Source organism: Carassius carassius, chromosome 7, assembly GCF_963082965.1.
Source record: "Carassius carassius chromosome 7, fCarCar2.1, whole genome shotgun sequence".
NCBI lineage: Eukaryota > Metazoa > Chordata > Actinopteri > Cypriniformes > Cyprinidae > Carassius > Carassius carassius.
Window position 1 is genome coordinate 17,235,886 of NC_081761.1, and position 22,070 is coordinate 17,257,955.

The 22,070-nt window shown below is 37.4% G+C and overlaps 1 protein-coding gene across 1 annotated transcript in view; it reads right to left on the reverse strand.

Moving 5' to 3' along the window:
* sh3gl2a (SH3 domain containing GRB2 like 2a, endophilin A1) overlaps positions 1–14,685 on the reverse strand; it is a 26,375-nt gene extending 11,690 nt beyond the window's left edge. Inside the window, exon 1 of the mRNA XM_059554070.1 lies at positions 14,486–14,685. Coding sequence (XP_059410053.1) covers positions 14,486–14,530 — 45 coding nt within the window. The 5' untranslated portion in view covers positions 14,531–14,685. The remainder of the gene's footprint in view (positions 1–14,485) is intronic.
* Positions 14,686–22,070: the final 7,385 nt, after the last annotated feature.

Below are 22,070 nucleotides of genomic sequence, written 5' to 3' on the forward strand. Positions count from 1 at the left end.
CTGAAGTTGATGAACCTTAAGTTAGGTTTTGAAATGCTTTCATCTACTGTGAGCTACTTTTAACTTGACATGTAATAAAAATGTGGACATACAGTAGTAGATTTAACAGATCACATTTATTGGACTACAGAGTATTAGCTCACATAAAAATTACATCAACAAGAGTATAACAAAATTACATAAATTAAAGTGAAGTACATTAAATACACGTTTTTATTGTTACTATTAAAAACACCTTAAAATCAACTTCCTTACAATTCAAAATAAATAAACAGTTCACTTTAACTACAGCCAATTAATTCATTATGAATTACAAACAAATTAAATCAGATTGATTCAGCAATGAACTTCACTTTAATATCAAAGATGATCTTTCATTTGGGTGAATTTATCAGTGAATTACCTGTCGAGATCTGGCAGTTCATGAATGAATGAATACATTTTTAATGGAAAGCATAGCGAGGGTGTTTAATTTCTGTTGACCCAAGACATTTCATTAAAAAGAAATGAACATAAATCAAGATACAGATGGGTGACAGCACCATACCAGTCTCTTATTTAAAATGATCACTGACCTACTTTTCCTAATTCATCATTAATCCTAGTCTGGTAATGCTCAGGAAATGAAAATTAATATCAAGCAGGTTCATTTGATAAATGCTGATTACCATGTATATACAGAAATACTCCAGTAGCTATACACTTTACTTCGCAACTAAACATCTGTTTCAAAATAAAATCTTAATCAGAATATAAACCTTAATTGGAATTACAATTAAATTGGAATTTTAATTGGAATTACAACAAATAAAAACAGTTCACAGACTAAATGTTTTCACTTTTGTTTTGTATCTTCATTTTTAATAGTCTACTGAAGCAATTTCCTTTGGGTTCTATGAACCAATTTTAATTTTCATATTTTATTTGTAATTTGATTCATCCAACATTTCAAAGAAGTATCCTGCACATTTTTTTGTATTTAAATCAAAATCATCATTCAGCAAACAATGATGAACATATACAGGTTTATATACCAAAGGAGGTAAACACACACACACACGCGCACACGCACACACGCACACACGCACACACACACACACACACCCACCCACACACACACACACACACACACACACACACACACACACACACACACACACACACACACACACACACACACACACACACACACACACACACACACCCCTCAGGCCAATCATTGGGAAGTCGTGGTCTAATGGTTAGAGAGTCGGAATCACAATTGAAAGGTTGTGAGTTCGAGTCTCGGGCCGGCAGGAATTGTAGGTGGGGGGAGTGCATATACAGTTCTCTCTCCACCTTCAATACCACGACTTAGGTGCCCTTGAGCAAGGCATCGAACCCCCAACTGCTCCCCGGGCGCCGCAGCATAAATGGCTGCCCACTGCTCCGGGTGTGTGTTCACAGTGTGTGTGTTATCACTGCTCTGTGTGTGTGCACTTTGGATGGGTTAAAAGCAGAGCACGAATTCCGAGTATGGGTCATCATACTTGGCTGTATGTCACATCACTTTCACTTTCACCATTCAAGAAGCTAGGAACACTGAAAAGAGGACATAGGATTATACACCCTTGAGATACACTGACTTAATCAGCTTAATCTCTTTTGAAAAGAAAGGCTTTTTCTCTGAGATTACTCCCACATAAAAAGAAAGAACGAAAGAAGGAAAAAAAATAAAAAAAGCTGTGAGTAATATAGCTGGATGGGAAACAGACCTACTAGACTTTCAAAATACTTGGTCATAACAGTCTCAAAATACAATCTTGAAATAATACATTTTAATAATAGAACTATGCTATTAATTATCTTAAGGTGATTAAGGTTTAATGATACCCCCCCTTAAGATTTGCATTTACTTCCAATTATAACACCCATATTTATGCATGTGCAGTGTGATGATGTGTTAAGGGAATTAAAAATAAACATTTTCTAATTTAGTAAGATAGCCCCCAACAAATCTTCTTAAATGCCACTGATGTAAGATACTAACTCAACTATTCTATTTAAAAATCTATTTAAAACAATTTAGATTAATAACTGAATAACTGCTTATGTATCTTTAAAATATGGGCAAATAAATGTCAGAATTGAAACACTATGAGCTCAAATTGAATGGGTCAATCAGTTATTTTATGGGTTTTAAGTGAAGATGCCTGAAATGCATATGCAATTCATGGAACTCTTTAATAATATAATAACCCCATGAATTATGCATACAAATAGTAATAAAACTATTTAAATGGAATGAAAGTATGTACTGTGTGTTAGCTTGCTTTATCAAGTCCACATATCATACTAACAAGGCACTATGCTTTTAATCATAGGCCAAGAGCTGTATCCAACCACATACATTTGTGATGCTGTTCGCAAATGCTTGTTGAAACTATGGTTTCGGGAAACAGCAAATCATTGAACTACATTGGGAACTTTGGACATTGGTAACTAACGATTCTTTTAGGAAACACACCCCTTTGTTATTTGTTAGTAGTGGTGGAAATTGTGATTCTTTCTAGAGATTCGTTCATTTTCAGTTCGTTCACCAAAATGATTCGTTCAGAATCGTTCACTGATTCGTTCAGTGACCATTTCTTCGTATTACACAAAATAAACCAGCAGGTGGCAAAAAAGAGTGTATATTATGTCTTAAGTCAACGAACGTATTCACTGGTTACAAAAACTGATCTGGCTTTATTAAAATGTGGGTATAATCGCATTCAATATATAAAGTCAAATTACGTTGTTCAGATGAACAAAGCACAAGGTTTTCTTGCCTAATTAGCATTTTAATTGTTTGATCAGACAGTTTGTATATTATATATTCACATTCATAAATCGGGGATTAAACGTGGAGTTGCTAAATATCAAAACAAGCGTTTGTGCACTGCGCTTTGCGAGATTGACATGCTAAATGGCAGACTTACCAGGTCTCATTCATTTCGTTCACGAACGAGATAAGCTATGTACCAGTTCATTTCATTCACGAACGACATGGGTACCAGTTCAGTCTTTTCATTCACGAACGAGATGTATCAGCTCATTCAACTCATTCACGAACGACATGTGTATCAGTTCAGTCTTTTCATTCACGAACGACATGTGTATCAGTTCAGTCATTTCATTCACGAACGACATGTATCAGCTCATTCAACTCATTCACGAATGACATGTGTATCAGTTCAGTCTTTTCATTCACGAACGAGATGTATCAGCTTGTTCAACTCATTAACGAACGACATGGGTACCAGTTCAGTCATTTCGTTCACGAACGATAAGATCTCTAGATCTAGTTCAGACTCATATGAAACTCGTTCATTGAAGGGCGTATTCGTTCACTACATTCAACAAATCACATGCTCTGTCACATCTCATACTCGAAGGCTATTGGCTCGAGGTTGTAACTCTTTGACAGGATGAAATGGTTGTTACCCGGTTCACTGAGCTGCGCATGCGCTGCTAATAGCGCCGCGCTGCTGTGGAGGGAGGAACTTCACTGAACGAGAAATATGAGTCAGTGGATTACGTGAACGAGAACAATTCGTTCACCTAAAAGATTCATTCAAAAAGAACGATTTCGTTCACGAACGACACATCACTATTTGTAAGGAAAATTCTTAGAAATGTGGTTACTTTTTATTTAAATGATAGATTTCAGAAAGACCAAGTTAACAGTGGTACACTCCCCATTAACCATTTTATAACCCATTACAATTAAAATGGAATTCAAATTGTCCTAACTTTAATATATTGCAATTTAGAATATACTCCGGTACAGAATATGTCTGTAGACTTAGACTAAAATCATTCCCGTGCCCAGTTTTATCAGTTGTGCAGCTAGTACCACATATTGACAGAGACTGAGGTCACAGACAAGTTCTTTAATCCAATTCTTGCAGTAAATACAGTCTGGAAGGAAGTAGCACTGAATGAAGAGAAGGAGAAATGTACATATACATATACATGTAAAGGATTAACCATTGTGAATCAAAAAATAAAAAAAAGTTACAAAAAATTCCTCAGAGGACAAAAATATCAAATGTCATAAAATTTTTAAGGTAGGGAGTACAGACTTAAAGGGTTAGTTCACCGAGAAATTAAAATTATGTCATTAAGGACTCACCCTCATGTCGTTCCAAACCCGTACGACCTCCGTTCATCTTCAGAACACAGTTTAAGATATTTTAGATTTAGTCTGAGAGCTTTCTGTCCCTACATTGAAAGCGTGTACACGGTATAATGTCCATGGTTAGAAACGTAATAAAAACATCTTCAAGGTAGACATCAGAGGGTAAGTTAGAATTTTTGAAGCATCAAAAATAAATTTTGGTCCAGAAATAGCAAAAATTACGACTTTATTCAGCATTGTCTTCTCTTCCGTGTCTGTTGTGAGTTCAAAACACTGCAGTTTAGTGATATTCGGCTTGCGAACGAATCACTCGCTGGAACCAGATCTTCTTGAACCAATTCACCAAATCGAACCGAATCGTTTGAAAAGGTTTGCGTCTCCAATAAGCATTAATCCACAAATTACTTAAGCTGTTAACTTTTTAATGTGGGTGACACTCCCTCTGAGTTAAAACAAACCAATATCCTGGAGTAATTCATGTACTCAAACAGTACACTGACTGAATTGGTGTGAAGATAGAACTGAAGATAATCACTGAGCCGAGCCAGATAACGAACAAACGATTGACTCGTTCACGAGTATGAAGTGATGTATACGCGCGAGAGATCACTTCCGGCGCTCTCCGCGCTTGCGCAGACTAAGCCTGAGCGCGCACGCACGTCACATCAGGATGCACTCGCGGCCACAGAAAAGGTTGGATGTGGTTGTGTACAAGAGGTAAAAACTATAGTAATACTGTTTGTTTTCTTACACAAACCGCTCGTTTCGTGTCTTAAGTCATCAGTGTGTACTTATGATGGGGAATTGTTTAATTTGGACTCCTCTGTGCCTGCTCTTTGAGGTGGTGACCATAGACCTCCATTATATGGAGTCACAGACAAGAACCTAAAAATATAAAAATGGGAAATACTGCGGAAACAAAGAAACCTACATCTTGGATGTCCTTGAGGTAAGCTAAAACATACCAAAATTTAATTTGAGAGTGAACTATCCCTTTAATTCTACTTGGCATTGATTCAACAAGGTGCTGAAAGTTGGCCCATATTGATAGAATAGCATCTTGCAGTTGATGGAGATTTGTGGGATGCACATCCAGGGCACAAAGCTCCCGTTCCACCACATCCCGAAGATGCTCTATTGGGTTGAGATCTGGTGACTGTGGGGGCCATTTTAGTACAGTGAACTCATTGTCATGTTCAAGAAACCAATTTGAAATGATTCAAGCTTTGTGACATGGTGCATTATCCTGTTGGAAGTAGCCATCAGAGGATGGGTACATGGTGGTCATAAAGGGATGGACATGGTCAGAAACAATGCTCAGGTAGGCAGTGGCATTTAAACGATGCCCAATTGGCACTAAGGGGCCTAAAGTGTGCCAAGAAAACATCCACCACACCATTACACCACCACCACCAGCCTGCACAGTGGTAACAAGGCATGATGGATCAATGTTCAATTCCAAAATCTGACTCTACCATCTGAATGTCTCAACAGAAATTGAGACTCATCAGACCAGGCAACATTTTTCAAGTCTTCAACTGTCCAATTTTTGTGAGCTTGTGCAAATTGTAGCCTATTTTCCTATTTGTAGTGGAGATGAGTGGTACCCGGTGGGATCTTCTGCTGTTGTAGCCCATCTGCCTCAAGTTTGTGCGTGTTCTGGCTTCACAAATGCTTTGCTGCATACCTCGGTTGTAACGAGTGGTTATTTCAGTCAAAGTTGCTCTTCTATCAGCTTGAATCAATCGGCCCATTCTCCTCTGACCTCTAGCATCAACAAGGCATTTTCGCCCACAGGACTGCCGCATACTGGATGTTTTTCCCTTTTCACACCATTCTTTGTAAACCCTAGAAATGGTTGTGCGTGAAAATCCCAGTAACTGAGCAGATTGTGAAATACACAGACTGGCCCGTCTGGCACCAACAACCATGCCACGCTCAATATTGCTTAAATCACCTTTCTTTCCCATTCAGTTTGGAGTTCAGGAGATTGTCTTGACCAAGACCACACCCCTAAATGCATTGAAGCAACTGCTATGTGATTGGTTGATTAGATAATCGCATTAATGAGAAATTGAACAGGTGTTCCTAATAATCTTTTAGGTGAGTGTATAAAAACTGTTGGGTCATGGAAAGAGCTGGAACTACGTTTGAAAAAAGGACAAACAATTGACTGTGCACAATTAACCCTCATAGAGGCTGAGAAGAGGCATTGGCATGAGGTTCTCCTGCGACTGATTGCAATCATTAAGTCTCTTGCAGAGAGAAACCTTGATTTCAGTGGCTCCGAAGAGAAATTAATGGTGCCCAACAATGAAAATTTCTTAAAAGAGATTGAGCTCATGGCTAAATTTGACCCCGTTTTAAGAGAGCATGTCAGAATAGCTGAAAATCAAGGAAACCACACAACCGATCTCAGCAAAACAATACAAAATGAACTGATCTCCTGCATTGGTGATCAACCGGTCAAAATGATAATGGCTGGCATCAAAGAATCCAAGTATTTTTCGATAATCTTAGACTGCACACCAGATGTCAGCCACACTGAGCAGATGTCTGGGTGTTTAGAACTGTCAGTCTACAAAAAGGCCCAGAGATAAAAGGAATAATTTCTGGGGTTCCTAGTTGCTCCTGAATCCACTGACTCTGGGTTGTCCTCTCTCATCCTGAAAAGACTGGAGGAACTAGGCATACCATTTAGTAAAGATCCAACAGTTACGATTGAAACCCAGTCACTCGCTGAAGGAATTGGATCCTTCAGATTTCAAATCTGAAGACAGTTTGTGTTTATCTTCTTGTTTTTAATGGCATAATAAGAAAACTAACAAACAGTATTATCGTTCGCGTGTCTAATAACTGCTGTCTGGGGGATGCATTTTATTTCCAGTCTTCAAGTACTTTTTCAGAAGTTAGCTCTGTGGCTAGTTAGTCAACCCTCTACATTGTGCGTAAATCACTCATATGCGACTAAATCTTCCTTCTGGCTACTAAATGATGTCATATATGAGCCAGTGTGTTAGTTGGAGGCAAAGTTTAGCACAGATATTTTCACTCGCGAACACTCTCTGACTCTAGTCTCCATCAGATGATCTGTGCTTTTTTTTCTTGGAGGGATCCGCAACGCACCTGTATAATGTACCGTAAACTCTAGTGTTAAGGAGCACAAATCGCTGTCGCTTTCTCTCACACTCACAGAGCGAGAGAGAGAGAGAGAGAGAGAGAGAGAGGGAGGATTGATGTGCTACATTTAAACAATATTATTTGTTGTATTTTCCTGTCAAAATAACGGCGTTCCTATGGAAGACTTGAGCTTTTAAGAACAGCTGGGTTTTCCAGTAGTGGGTGGAGTTAATGTGCGAACGGCAATCTCATTGGCTGGCGCTCACCTATTATCCTCCCTGATTTGATTTCATCAAATCAGTTTGAGCGAACATTCAAAACCTAATAATTATTCATGAATCCAGCAGCTCATTAATCTGAGCTGATGGAAGGGAGTTTGACATTGATTGGAAGACCTTGTCATGGAATAAGAAAGCCTTCCATCTCTCCCTAAACACAAAATGACAGCGCTGGAACCTACTTGCATTCCTGCATGATAAAAGGATTTGTGAGGTGTACCCAAACCTTTGAGTAGCTCGGATTTCATGTACTCTCCCAGTGACATCAGCAGAGCGAAGCTTCTAAAAAGTTCAAGCTTATAAAAACCTACCTCAGATCCTCAATGGCACAATAACATCTAAGTGCTCTTATCATAATTAGCAGCATCAATCATGAGGTTGGCAACCAGCTATCCCATGATGATATAATAAATTTTGCAAACAAAAAGGCAAGACAGACGAGAATTTAGGCCTTGACAACAATACGACCTTCCTTGATGGCATAGTTCCCTTTACTCCATAACAATGTCATGTTCAATTGCACTGTTGTGAAACATTGTTTTGTAAACTATTTATTTTGTTAATCTGTCATTTGAATGTTGCTATACTTTTTATTTGCACTCCAGTCTTAGAATTTTATTTTAAATATTTATTTGTTCATGTTACTTACAATAACATACTTTGTGTTCATTACCATGTTCTAGCACTATCCTTCTAATAAAATGACTTTGCACAATGTCTAAACCTTCTTAGTTATGTTGTGTTTGTCCTAATTACATTGATGCATCACACACATTGAAATGATTGTGTTAAACATTAATTGGTAAAATATTTATTCAAGCACAACATTGTATTGTTGGATTGTTAATTTGACATTATCCTTATTACAGCAGTCTGATGTAATATGTCTCAATGTAGGACGAGTATGGTATGTTGGGGGATGGGGGGGGGGGCATTTTGAAATCTGCTTAGGGCCCCCAAAATGCTAGGGCTGGGCCTGGTTTCTCCCATCACAAATGCAGACATGGTTTTATGTTTACGCAGTGCGATATGCAACTAAACATGTAAAAACACAGTATATGTCAATATAATCAGTAATTATGTCCCCACTGGATGCAACAAATGTCTCGTTTGTAATGGGATTTATTGGTTTTGTCTCACTGCCCCGGGAGACGGCATCACAGTATGGTAAGGGGCATAACATTTTCGTCACACGCTTGAGGTATTCAGCCAATCACAATGCACTGAATAGCTGGCCAATCAGTGTACACTTCGTTTTTCAGAACGATAAGCTGTGTAAAAACCGACACGTTTAAGAAAGGCGGTGCATAGAGGAGAAACAATAATGTAGAGTATGTAGAAAATGTTTTTTTGAAACGTAAACCGCATAAACATGTTGCATTACACCAACTACACAACATAATGTTCTTTTATCAACGTCATATGACCCCTTTAAAGGAAATGAGTCTTAAATATTAAAATTCCAATAAAAATACACACCTGTGCCAAAATGTATGAAGTTGACATTAACACAGGCAAAATTATCTAAAAAACAAAACTGAAAAAGTCAAAATTGTCCATAAGGTCGCACAAGGGTTAAATTAGAGCTTGCCAAAAGGTATCGTATCAACCTTGTTACCTAAAAGGAAGCACTGTGCTACGGACTAGGTGAATGGCACTCACATGAAACCCAATGTGACAGCAGCACATGGAGAAGAGATATTTCCACCCCACCCTCCAGTCAGGCAGTCTTAAAAATATTCCCCTGAGTCCGTGCCTCCAGGATTACAACCACCAAAGATTACCAATTTACAAATAGAACAGATAGATGGACAAATGAAGGAGGTTATGTGAGGATGTCCTCCCTTGTCTGCATGGCAGAGATGCATGCACATCCCTAGGGCTGGACAGTACCAGGAATGCAGCAATCCTCTCCTATTATTATGCGTGTGTGTGTAATTAAGGGCAGCTGAGAAAGCTCATGCATAAAGATGGATAGAGGAGACATGTGACATGAATTCAGGGGGAATGGATTGTATGTGCTCTAAATGTTTAATAATAATAAATCTAATACATTTATTATTTAATTTAATATTTTTTTTTATCTTAAAAAAAAAAGCATAAGTAAATGTCACCAAACATAAAACACTGGGATGAAACAAAAAAAAAAAAAATAGTGTAATGTCATATGCTTTGAACGTCAATTTTTATTTATTATTTTTTTTTAAATGGGAATTTAAATTCACATATGAAAGAAAATTCCAGAACATTGTAGAAAAGAAAAGCAAGGGACAGCCTGTAAACGAGTGTCTGAAGACATGGGAGCCCTTACTGGAATGCATAAATGACTTAATGCTGAGGGAGACAGAGGAGCACAGAATCCAGGATGACACAGCAGTGATGCAGCTCATTTTTTATGTGCATCATATACAGAGATTCATATACATTCTAAGAGTAGCAAGAAGAGCACAGTATGGCATCAAACCTAATATTCATAAAATACCAAGGATGTGCCCGCGGCAATCCGGTGTCATTTTGATGCTGTGGGAAACGTTACTGTGATGGTGATGTAATTTTTAAGCCTCACAAAGCTCTTAAGTAACAGCAGGATGAGCCCCTGCCTTGGCATGTGGTATCATCAGACTACAACTAAGTAATGATTGATAGAATAGAATAGAATAGAGAACCATAAAAGGGAAATACAAGCAAGGTTGGTAAAAAGTCATGATTATAACTTTGTATAGAAAATGCTATACGTCAAAGAGATTATTTACATAGAAACAGCCAAAATTATTTCTTACCCAACTTTGGAATCAAAAATGAAAATTCTGTCATCATTTAATCACCAGTTTCTTTCTTCTGTTGAAAAGTTGCCAGTAGCCATTGCCTTCCATAGTATTTTTTCCACATACTATGGAAGTCAGGGCATAGCAACTATTATTTAGAATATCTTATTTTGTGTTCAACACAAAGAAACACACAGTTTTGGAAAACCTGAGGGTTAGTAAATGAAAGAGCAAACTGGAGGCAGATGGGATTAGTGATATTTTCATTTGGAAGACAAATTAGAGTATTTTATATCCATTTACTGCATTAGACCAAAAGGCCTTAATTTCTCTCCAACCAGATTAAATCAATAACTGAGCAATTCATTAGGATCAGAATCAAATTTTGACATTTACCACACAGATCAATTACTGCCAAAAGATTCTATAAGTATAGGGTGCTTGAAATGAAATGGCTTTAATGTGTCCAGAGTGTAACAGATAAATGACAAATGGCCTAAACGTACACATAGTGCTATTAAAATGCATTGGTACTGACGGTTCACAAACATCTATTAATTCACAGCTTTTATTTTTAAGCATGACTGTCTGGAACATGTTCTTCTGTCTTTACTCTAGAAAAAAAAAAAAAAAAAAAAAAGTCTGAACATTTTTTTATTTTGCTTTAGATTTTACATTGGAGATCAACAGTGATGCGATGCAACACAGTTCCAAAATGCTGATCATACAAAAGTAAACAAACACACTTAACATCAAACGCAGCAACAGGCCCAACAATATGCAGAATTATTGTCACCTTTATTTATATAGCGCTTTAAACAAAATACATTGCGTCAAAGCAACATTATTCACATTACATACTTTTTTTTTTTTTTTGGTTTCTAAATGTCTCTGGAATTTTTATGATTTCATGCTTTTGGCAGTCAAAAATACACTGCACAAAGCTCATGGTGGTTAGCACAAACTAGTTTTTGTTTGTCCTCATTTCAAGTTCAAGTTTTTTTTAAGCTTGCATGGTTTTGTTCATAGTTTTATGGACCCACTTTATATTAAGTGGCCTTAACTACTATGTACTTACATTTTAATCAATAATTTAGTACAATGTACTTATTGTGTACATACATGTTTTTACATTGTACTTATATTTAAAAAACTACATGTAATTACATCTGTATTTAATTTCTGTAATTACATTTATAATTACACTGTTGACCCATACTTTACACCTTAACCCACCCTTAAACTTACCCATACCTCCAACCCTCTCCCTAACCTTACCCCTATCCCACCTCAATAGCAGCAAAAGTGTTTTACAATACAATATGAACACAATAAGTACATTGTACTTATTTTTTTATGTAAGTACATAGTAGTTAAGGCCACCTAATATAAAGTGGGACCAGTTTTATTCATGTGTTTATTTACTTCTTAGTTAAATATACATTTTAGTCATGAACACTGCTGCCCACCATCATCTCCTGATGCTTGAGAGGGTCTGATCACCAACTACCTGCTATAGACCACTTGTATGCACTGCATTCTTTAACGTTGTCCCGGTCCAACAATGCGGTTTTTCAGTGACTGTAATGATTTAATCCTTGATAAAAGATCAACCGTTTAACACTAGAAAGGTAGTCTATCCTGAAAGTACCATTTTAGGAGACTGCGTCCTAAAATTTATTTTTATAAAATTTATATATACATACAGCCAAGTATGGTGACCCATACTCAGAATCCGTACTCTGCATTTAACCCATCCAAAGTGCACACACACAGCAGTGAACACACAAACCATATTTAATACTCATAAGAGAGAAAAAGAGAGAACATATTTAAATATGTTACATTTGATATAGAAATATCTAACATATTTAAAGAATCACAGTTTGCACTCTTTAATAAAGATAAAGTCAACTCATAGGCATGGTCAAAGATTATTTCAAAACCACTGGCTTGCCAAGTATGCACTATGCAGTACAGCTTACAAAGATGTAAACAGGAAAGTGCACTGCAATAAGCAATGTCTAGAATTTTAATCGAGAAAACAGAATAAAACATCATCCATGTTTAGGACAGAGTGGTGCATAAGCAGTGCCTTACATCAAAGCAAGCAAGGGATTAGCCTACACTTCTAAACTTCTAAGTACAGTATTGTATATGACTGAATTAACACAGGGAATAACTCATTCATGACAATGCCAGCTTGCAAATACACCTTTTAAATATCCCCAGATACCTGAGGGTAAATGGGAGGAAGATAATCGGCAATTTTTGCTTCACATCCTTTAAGCTACATGTGATAAAATGAAAAATGTAGAAAAATGGCAACTGAACTTTATTTGCAGGCTCAAAATAACCCTCAGTTAAAAAGAACCTATATTACAAGCTCATAGAATTTATGTCTATTTTTAAACAACAAACCAAAATATCTGTATATATGGCCATGCCGAGCAGACAAATTCCATGAAATCTCACTTCTCTTTTATGTAACTACCACCCATGTCAAGAAAAAGGCAAAGTGCTAAAAGAGATGTGCTAAAACAAGTGTTAAAAAGCTTGAGCAGTTATGAATAATTATTTTTGAGTGATTTTGAGAGGAGTATTTACTCATAAATTATGAGTATATTGAGTATATTACATGAACTGCTTATTGTATTTCAAGGTCAAGCAGTATAGAAAATTATACTTGTGGAACAAATATAGGCAAATATTTACTATACAAGCTAATTTCCAAATAACATGTAAAACAAGATAAACCTGCCTCTACATAACTGAAAAAAAGGTAAGGTAAATAAGGGAGAAAAAAAAATCATCACTCCAGGCACTATATTTTGTCACGACTGCAAGACTGCATGAAGGCTGCGTATAAAGTACACAAGCTGGCTGTGAGATGAAGCAGTGGGTTTGAGGAACCATCTGTTCTATAGAGCAGCTCTGAGTCATGCCACCCTCTCCACTGCGCAGCGTGCACTGATGATGTCAGAGCCTGACGATTGGTCAGAATGAGACAGATTATGTTGTTTAATGTCAGGCAGTGAGACGTAAACCCAGCTCCGTAACTCACAGAATTTCACAATTCCTTCAAAACAAATAGTTAAGGCAAGGGTTTTCAAACACTTCCTTGTTTCAACCTTGTTCCTGGATTTTCTTTTGGAATCAAACAGGAACAGGTTTGAGTTATGGGATGCTAGGGTCATGCCTTTAGCATGTGAGAGCAGTGGTTCCAACAGTTGTGCGGTTTCAAAACTTTCCTTAAAATGACAGAATGTTCCACCAAAACCCTTTCCGGAACAAACCAACAGTGTTAAGTGTTCATTCCTGTATCAATACAAGGGCGAAGCTTCAGGCAAGGACACTAGATGGACATAACAGACCTGGGAGTGAGGCTAGTCTGATGGCACCAGAACATACTTAACCAGCTACTGAATCTGGTTTAATCCTGTCATGTCTTAATATCTTACATCAATAAAATATAGAAAACAATTCACAAAACATACATTTCTTTAAGACAGAATATATATATATATATATATATATATATATATATATATATATGGGTCGAGGTCCAATAGGCAAAGCACTGACTTGAAAATATAAAAAAAAAATATTATACTATACTAGGCTACAAAAAAAATAAATTAAATTAAATTGAAATAGAAAAGAAAAATTAAAATGCATTACAATGTTGTTGACTACAGCCTGTGTAGTGGCTTAGGGCATCATGGAATTGAAGTGTCACAGCATCACGACTGCTTTAGAGGGCATTGAGGTCAATTTAATGGTATGAGCTATTATGTAACAACTTTCAGTAACGCATCTTAAATATTCATGTTCACGCGTTTTAATTTCATCGGTGCTAATCCCATCTATTGAAAACCTCACGGAAAAAAACTCGAGCATACATTCATTCTAGCATCTAAATGAAATGATTGTGGATGACATGAACAGATCTGACTAGCCTGTTGGTATCAATGTTAGTGCATGTATATGATTATACAGCTTATTATGTTGCGTTCAAAGCAGCACACACTGTTCAGCGTGAAGATCCGCATTACGATTCAGGACACAAGCTGCTCGGTCTGCTGTAGCACTGCAGCAAGCCCATTTTCACGCGTGAAATGGTCAACAGAACGTTGAATCTCAATGCCATTGCACCTTACCTGAGTGGCTTTGTGGAATTGTTTCTTTAGTCCCGCTACAGACATGATTCCGACTGGACTAGTGCCGTCTCTGTCCTAAAGTCTGAATATGCTGTGCTAAGATATAAATACGCTAAGAGGTAACAGTGGATGTGAGACGTTTCGAGATAAACCCGTGTACGCTGGGTATCACCACCACAAGCGTAGGCTGATTATAGCAGCTGATCATGACGCGTCAGTGACATCATGCGTCAGGTACCGCCTCTCCTCAGATTACATCAAAGCCCGTCCTCCTTTAGGGGAGGGGAACCTTCAAGGTTAATTCAACGCCAACAGGTAGAAATTAAAGGCAGCTCTGTTTTGAATGGAGGTCAAAGGAGAAAATGCATTATTAAACTGAATAAACTCTGAGTCTGCAGAATAATCTTCAACATCACATGATGTTTGTTTTGGTGAGATGCTACTGTTCATAAATTCGGTAGGCCTGGTGTAACGATTAAACATTTAAATGATTCTTATTACCCTATAATTATAAAAATAAGAAGAAAGAAAGTGATGTGACATATAGGTAAGTATGGTGACCTATACTCAGAATTCGTGCTCTCCATTTAACCTATCCAAAGTGCACACACGTAGCAGGGAACACACACACCATGAACACACACCCGGAGCAGTGGGCAGCCATTTATTTTCGGGGGGGGGGGGGGGGGGGGGGGGCAGTTAGGGCTTCGGTGCCTTGCTCAAGTGCACCTCAGTCATGGTACTGACGGCCCAAGACTCAAACCCACAACCTTAGGATCAGGAGTCAAACCCTCTAACCATTAGGCCATGACTTAATTAGCATAGCAATCTAGTTTTAAACGCATCAAATATCTGTGTCCTATTGAATCCAACAATTAGAATCAATCAGCTGACACTGTCGTGATTTTGTGATACATCTGTTGTATTTATTATTTTCTGAAAAGCAGGCACATGCGGAGGGGGGGGGGGTAGGGGGGTGGGGTTTGAGCACCTGCCCCTTTGCCCCTTGGTGCCCAAAGTGCCCTTTTGTCAAAGCAAATTTTCCTCAAATTTTTTGTAATAACATGCCCTTTTGTGAATGCCTGCCCATGCCCAATCTAAATATTAGTAAAATTTATTAATAATAATTTAGCCGTAAATAAAATGACCCACATGATGACCTTTCACCTGACGACAGCGACCTCCTCCGAGCGGGACGATTCCATTTTATAATTGCTAGAGGATATTATTAACACCGCTGCAGCTGGTAAGTGGTGTTTCATTCTCAGCGAAGTGATTACAAGAATGATGTGATGTGAGAACATGCAGAAATGTTGTTTATATTGCTGTGTGTAGTCTGTAGTGTAGAGTAACGTTAGCGTGCTGTTTGAGGGAGAAAAGTTTCACAGGCATCGAGGGGTATGGTCTTTTTATGTTATTTGACTAAACTAGTATTATATTACAGTATTTATTTATTTTCCATAATAAATAATTACCTTCTATGTTACATTATGGCCCCATAGAAACAGTTTTTGTAAAAATAGGCTAACGATTGCGTCATAACCACTCTCTGTCGCACAGTAGAGAAATTACCGTACAGACAGGAGGAGAAGCTCGCAGGCAATCGGGGAGACGTCAAGAGAGAAGCCCATAGATACAAGCCCTGGCGTTACATTTTAAAATACTATACAAAATAATTAATCAGAATACTTACTCCTGCTCACTCACGCCAAAGAACTCCCCGCTCAAGCTCGCCGTCTCTGCAAGATTAACGATGGCAGTTTGCACGCACAGCTACTAGAAGATTTACATCTGTCAGACAGGTTGCTGACGTCATCAAGCTTAGTTTGAGTCTGCGCGTCAGAAACGGAAGTGCTAAAAATCACTAAAAATGGGCTTCACTTGTTTCAATTGAGTTCCAATGGGGTCGCTGTGTCCATTTCTTTTACTGTCTATGGTTATTTGTTTACATTGCAAAGGTGTTCAATTTTAGACAGCAACAACTGCAACAGTAATAATAATATTAATCACTATATTCCAGTGTATCGGTTGTTTAATGTTTTGTATCAATATTTAAGGTGGACTTATTGATTAGGTGCAAGAGTAGACAGTAGTGATGATTAAAATAATAGATTAATGCTGAAATAGTAAATTATGCCTTGTTTCTAAATGGACAGAGAGTTGAAAGTAATAGAGCTGGGGCCCGTTTCACTAAGGAGGTTCAACCAACTCTGAGTTTAAACTTGAACTCTGAGTTGACTTACCCTGAGATGGGAAGCTCTGAGTTTTCGGTTACAGAACAGCTGAAATGAGTTGGTTTAATCAACTCTAAATTGTCTGACTCTGAGTTAAGCGTGTGCACCACTACTATAAAAAGCCAGTATCAATGGAGCGCCGATATTACGATTCACCATGGCAACAGCTCCCACCAAAAATCCATCTGCATACTTCAGAATCGATACAAATGTAATTCTTATCAGTGTTATAATATCACAGGTGAAAACTGGCAGAAAATTAGATTAATTAATTAATAGCTAATCATTTTATGGTATCTCATGGGCAAAAATATATATATAAGATAATCATATTAATAATAATATTTTAAGTGTATTTTTCTTATTTTACAAATGATCTGCCAATAGAGTAAGAAAAATACGGCAGTGGCTATTTACAATAAGTGGAATTAACATACTTTCTTAGCGATAGATCCTATTTACACTAGGCTAAGTGCAAGTAGCTCTAGATGCTATTTACAGAAAAAATGTACAGTGAAAATCGTAATGATATGCAAGTGCTATCACAAGTCTCAGTTGGCCTATCACAGAACACATAGTAAGTTTTTTATTTATTTATTATTAATATATAATAAATAAAAAAACAGGATACAAAAAAACCAATAGAGCAAGCTAGTATTAGAGGCCTTTTTTGTTTTTTGTAAATTGTATAATAAATGAAAAGAAAACAAATACGGTCATGGCCAAAAGTTTTGGCACTGACATAAATTTAGTGTTTTGCAAAGTTTGCTGTTTCAGTATTTATAGATTTCCAAATTTCTATGGTATACCGAAAAACAATGATAAGCATATCATAAGTTTTGAAGGCTTTTATTGGCAAAAAATATAATGAGTCAATATTTACACTGTTAACCCTTGTTCTTCATAACCTCAGCACTTCGCTCTGGCATGCTGGAAATTAGCTTCTGGGCCAAATCCTTACAGATGGCGATCCATTCTTGTCTTATTACTTCTCGGAGTTGATCACAATTTGTTGGCTTCTGCTTATCCAGTCGCCTTTTTGAGGACTGCATGGCCAGAGGTTCTCTATGGGATTGAGTTGAGGATGCTCCTCTGCAGGCACAGCGCAGGACTCATGGTAGCATCCACCTTTTCTCTTCCAAACAATACATTTTCCAGATGTCCCAAACAGCCGAAAGGGAGATTCATCAGAGAAAATAACTTTGCACCAGTCTTCTGCTGTCCAATCCTTGTACTTCCTGTAGAATTTCAGTCTGTTTTATTGGAGAGAAGTGGCGTCTTTGCTGCCCTTCTTGACACCAGCAGTTGTCCAAAAGTCTTGGTCTCGCTGTGTGTGCAGATGCTCTCACACCAATCTGCTGCCATTCCTGAGCAAGCTCTGCACTGCTGGAGACACGATTCTGTAGCTGACTCCTCAGGAGGAGACTGTCCTGGCACTTGACACTCTGGGACATCCTGAAGACTTCTTCACTGCAGTTGAACCTTTCTCCTTGAAGTTCTCGATGATACGTTAAATGGTTCTTTCACTTTTCCTTCTAGCAATTTCCTTGCATTTCCTTGTGAGGCCATTTTGATGCAGAGCGATGATTGTTGCACGTGTTTCTTTGGTAGTAACCATTGCTAACAAGAACACAATTATTGGAAGTGCTTATTTCCTTCTTTTATAGCAACCAGTCTGCTCTTACATCCTCATTAGTATTATAGTGATTAACCTGACTAGTATTCATTCACACTTTCACATGTGCTGCTGATATTAGTCATTTTGTGTCAGGATCAAAAAAGTGTGAAATTAGTTTTTTTTTTTTTTTGAAAAGTAAATTTTTTGACCAATGAAGCTTTTAGAAATTATTTAAAATACATCTGATCACTCTACACAATAATCTAGAAACAATGTAAATGAACACCACAACAGCTTAAGCAGCAGACTTCGCAAAAAAAAAAGAATTTATGTCACTGCCAAAACTTTTGGCCATGACTGTATATAGAGTACAAAAAGAACAGAGAAGCTAGTGTTATTTTTATTTTTTTAATTTTTTATTTTTAAAGATAACAAGCATTTAGTAAATTAATAGAATGTAAGTCTAAATGGGGGCAAGTTATTAAGAATTGTTATTAACTTGAAGATGGCTAAGGACTCAGCTGCTCCGATTGAGTTGGGCAGGTCATTCTACCAGGAAGGAACATTTAAAGTAGAAGTCACTGAAAGTGATATTGTGCTTGTTTTGGGATGACAATAATGTGCCATTCACTTGCAGAACACAAGCTTATAAGGGGCACATAAGTCCGAAGTAATGAATTTAGGTAAATAGGTTCAGAGCTAATGATGGCTTTGTAGGCAAGCATAAATGCTTTGAATTTTATGCAAGCAGCTATTGGTAGCCAATGCAAACTGATAAACAGAGGTGTGATGTGCATTCTTCTCGGCTTCTTAAAAATTAATCTTGCAGCCACATTCTGGATCAATTGTAAAGGTTTGATAGAGCTGGCTGGATGACCTGCCAAGAGATCATTTGCAATAGTCCAGCCTCAGTTGAAAGTAGGACCTCAGAGATGAGGACAATGGAAGACCATTGTGTATGAAATGTTCTATATAAATAAACCTGCCTTGCCTTATCTTGCCTTAAAGGGATAGTTCACCCAAAAATCAAAATTATGTCATTAATCTTTGGAACACAGTTTAAGATATTTTAGATTTAGTCCGAGAGCTCTCAGTCCCTCCATTGAAGCTGTGTGAACGGTATACTGTCCATGTCCAGAAAGGTAAGAAAAACATAATCAAAGCAGTCCATGTGACATCAGAGGGTCAGTTAGAATTTTTTTAAGCATCGAAAATACATTTTGGTCCAAAAATAGCAAAAACTACGACTTTATTCAGCATTGTCTTCTCTTCCGTGTCTGTTGTGAGAGAGTTCAAAACAAATCAGTTTGTGATATCCGGTTCGCGAACAAATCATTCGATGTAACCAGATCTTTTTGAACAAGTTCACCAAATCGTAAAACTTAATCGTTTTAAATGGTTTGCGTCTCCAATACGCATTAATCCACAAATCCGGTTACATCGAATGATTCGTTCGCGAACCGGATATCACAAACTGCTTAGTCTTCTCTTCCGTGTCTGTTGTGAGAGAGTTCAAAACAATGATGAATAAAGTCATAGTTTTTGCTATTTTTGGACCAAAATTTATTTTCGATGCTTCAAAAAATTCTAACTGACCCTCTGATGTCACATGGACTACTTTGATGATGTTTTTCTTACCTTTCTGGACATGGACAGTATACCGATCACATAGCTTCAATGGAGGGACTGAGAGCTCTCGGACTAAATCTAAAATATCTTAAACTGTGTTCCAAAGATAAACGGAGGTCTTACAGGTTTGGAAAAACATGAGGGTAAGTTATTAATGACATAATTTTAATATTTGGCTGAACTAACCCTTTAATGGTTAAAATTGGTGCTGCAGTTCAAAGTCAAAATATTTTTTCTCCCTCTTCCTCCTCCTCAGACTCGATCCTCATTGTAAGATTGAAGACATGCAATGGGAATGAGCACAACTGACAATGGAAGTTGATCAACAAGCCTTCCACTGTAAACTGAGTTGATCATTCTGTGTTTACATATACTTCTGATCACAGCTTTTTCAATGGATGCCAAGTGATTTTAGGCTAGGCAAAATCTGTAATCTCTGTCCCAGTTCGTTTGTGACTTCCATAGCTGCAGTACACTGTATTTTCCGCCAACTCGGGATGTCGAAATACTATTGGGTAAACTGCCAGTGGGAGGAATCACACACCAAAACAAAAACAGATATTCTGACATGGAATGCAGATTTCAAAGAATAACTTGCTGGAACATTGTTTTACCAAGAAACAAGTATATAAATTTAGCATGTTTCCTAAATATCTGCAAATGCATTATGGTATTTTTATCCTTTAGTACAGTATGTACTAATTAATTTAAATTTATATATTACATATTATATATTACAGAAATTACTACATAAGCAGTGACCCCTGCTGGCATTAATATTGCATCTTTCACCTTTAATTTTCATACCACACCCTTTCCCTGTCAGAGATACTGGACTTGCCAGAGTTTCTGATGGTCAGTATTTGCGTCTTTCAGGATTTTGTAGATTTGTCAAGTCAATTTATATGGTGCTTTTAGCAATACAAATTGTGTCAAAGCAACTGTACAGCGTTAATTAGGAAAATAGTGTGTCAATAATGCAAAATATTTTTCGATTAAAGGCAGTTCATCATTGAATTCAGTGATGTCAAAGTTCCCTCAAAAAAAATTCTTGATGAGCAAAACTTTTCTCTATTGGACGCCTGAGCAAAAACAATCTTTATACCACACCGGTACAGCGGACACACAAAAATAGTGTGTAACTTTTAACTTTGATGTGCTATTTATTTTATATATGTGCTATTTCTATTTATTTGACCCTTGATTTAACTATATGATGTACATTTTAGGTTACCGGAGAATTTCTTTTTTACAGTTACACTGCCATTCAAAAGTTTGGAATCAGTACATTTTTTTTAAAGAAGTTTCTTAGGCTCATCAAGGCTGTAACTGTTTGATAAAAAAATACTGATTATTATTTCACAAAATAATTTTGTGTGAAATAATATTACTGGAATTTAAAGTCAAGTCACCTTTATTTATATAGTGCTTTAAACAAAATACATTGCATCAAAGCAACTGAACAACATTCATTAGGAAAACAGTGTCAATAATGCAAAATGATAGTTAAAGGCAGTTCATCATTGAATTCAGTGATGTCATCTCTGTTCAGTTTAAATAGTGTCTGTGCATTTATTTGCAATCAAGTCAACAATATCGCTGTAGATGAAGTGACCCTAACTAAGCAAGCCAGAGGTGACATCGGCAAGGAACCGAAACTCCATCGGTGACAGAATGGAGAAAAAAACCTTGGGAGAAACCAGGCTCAGTTGGGGGGCCAGTTCTCCTCTGACCAGACAAAACCAGTAATTCAATTCCGGGCTGCAGCAAAGTCAGATTGTGCAGAAGAATCATCTGTTTCCTGTGGTCTTGTCCTGGTGGTCATCTGAGACAAGGTCTTTACAGGGGATCTGTATCTGGGGCTCTAGTTGTCCTGGTCTCCGCTGTCTTTCAGGGCTGTAGAGGTCCTTTCTAGGTGCTGATCTACCATCTGGTCTGGATACGTACTGGATTCGGGTGACTGCAGTGACCCTCTGATCTGGATACAGACTGGATCTGGTGGCTACGGTGACCTCGGAATAAGAGAGAAACAGACTAATATTAGCGTAGATGCCATTCTTCTAATGATGTACATTGGGTGTTATGGGAAGTGTTCCCGGTTCCG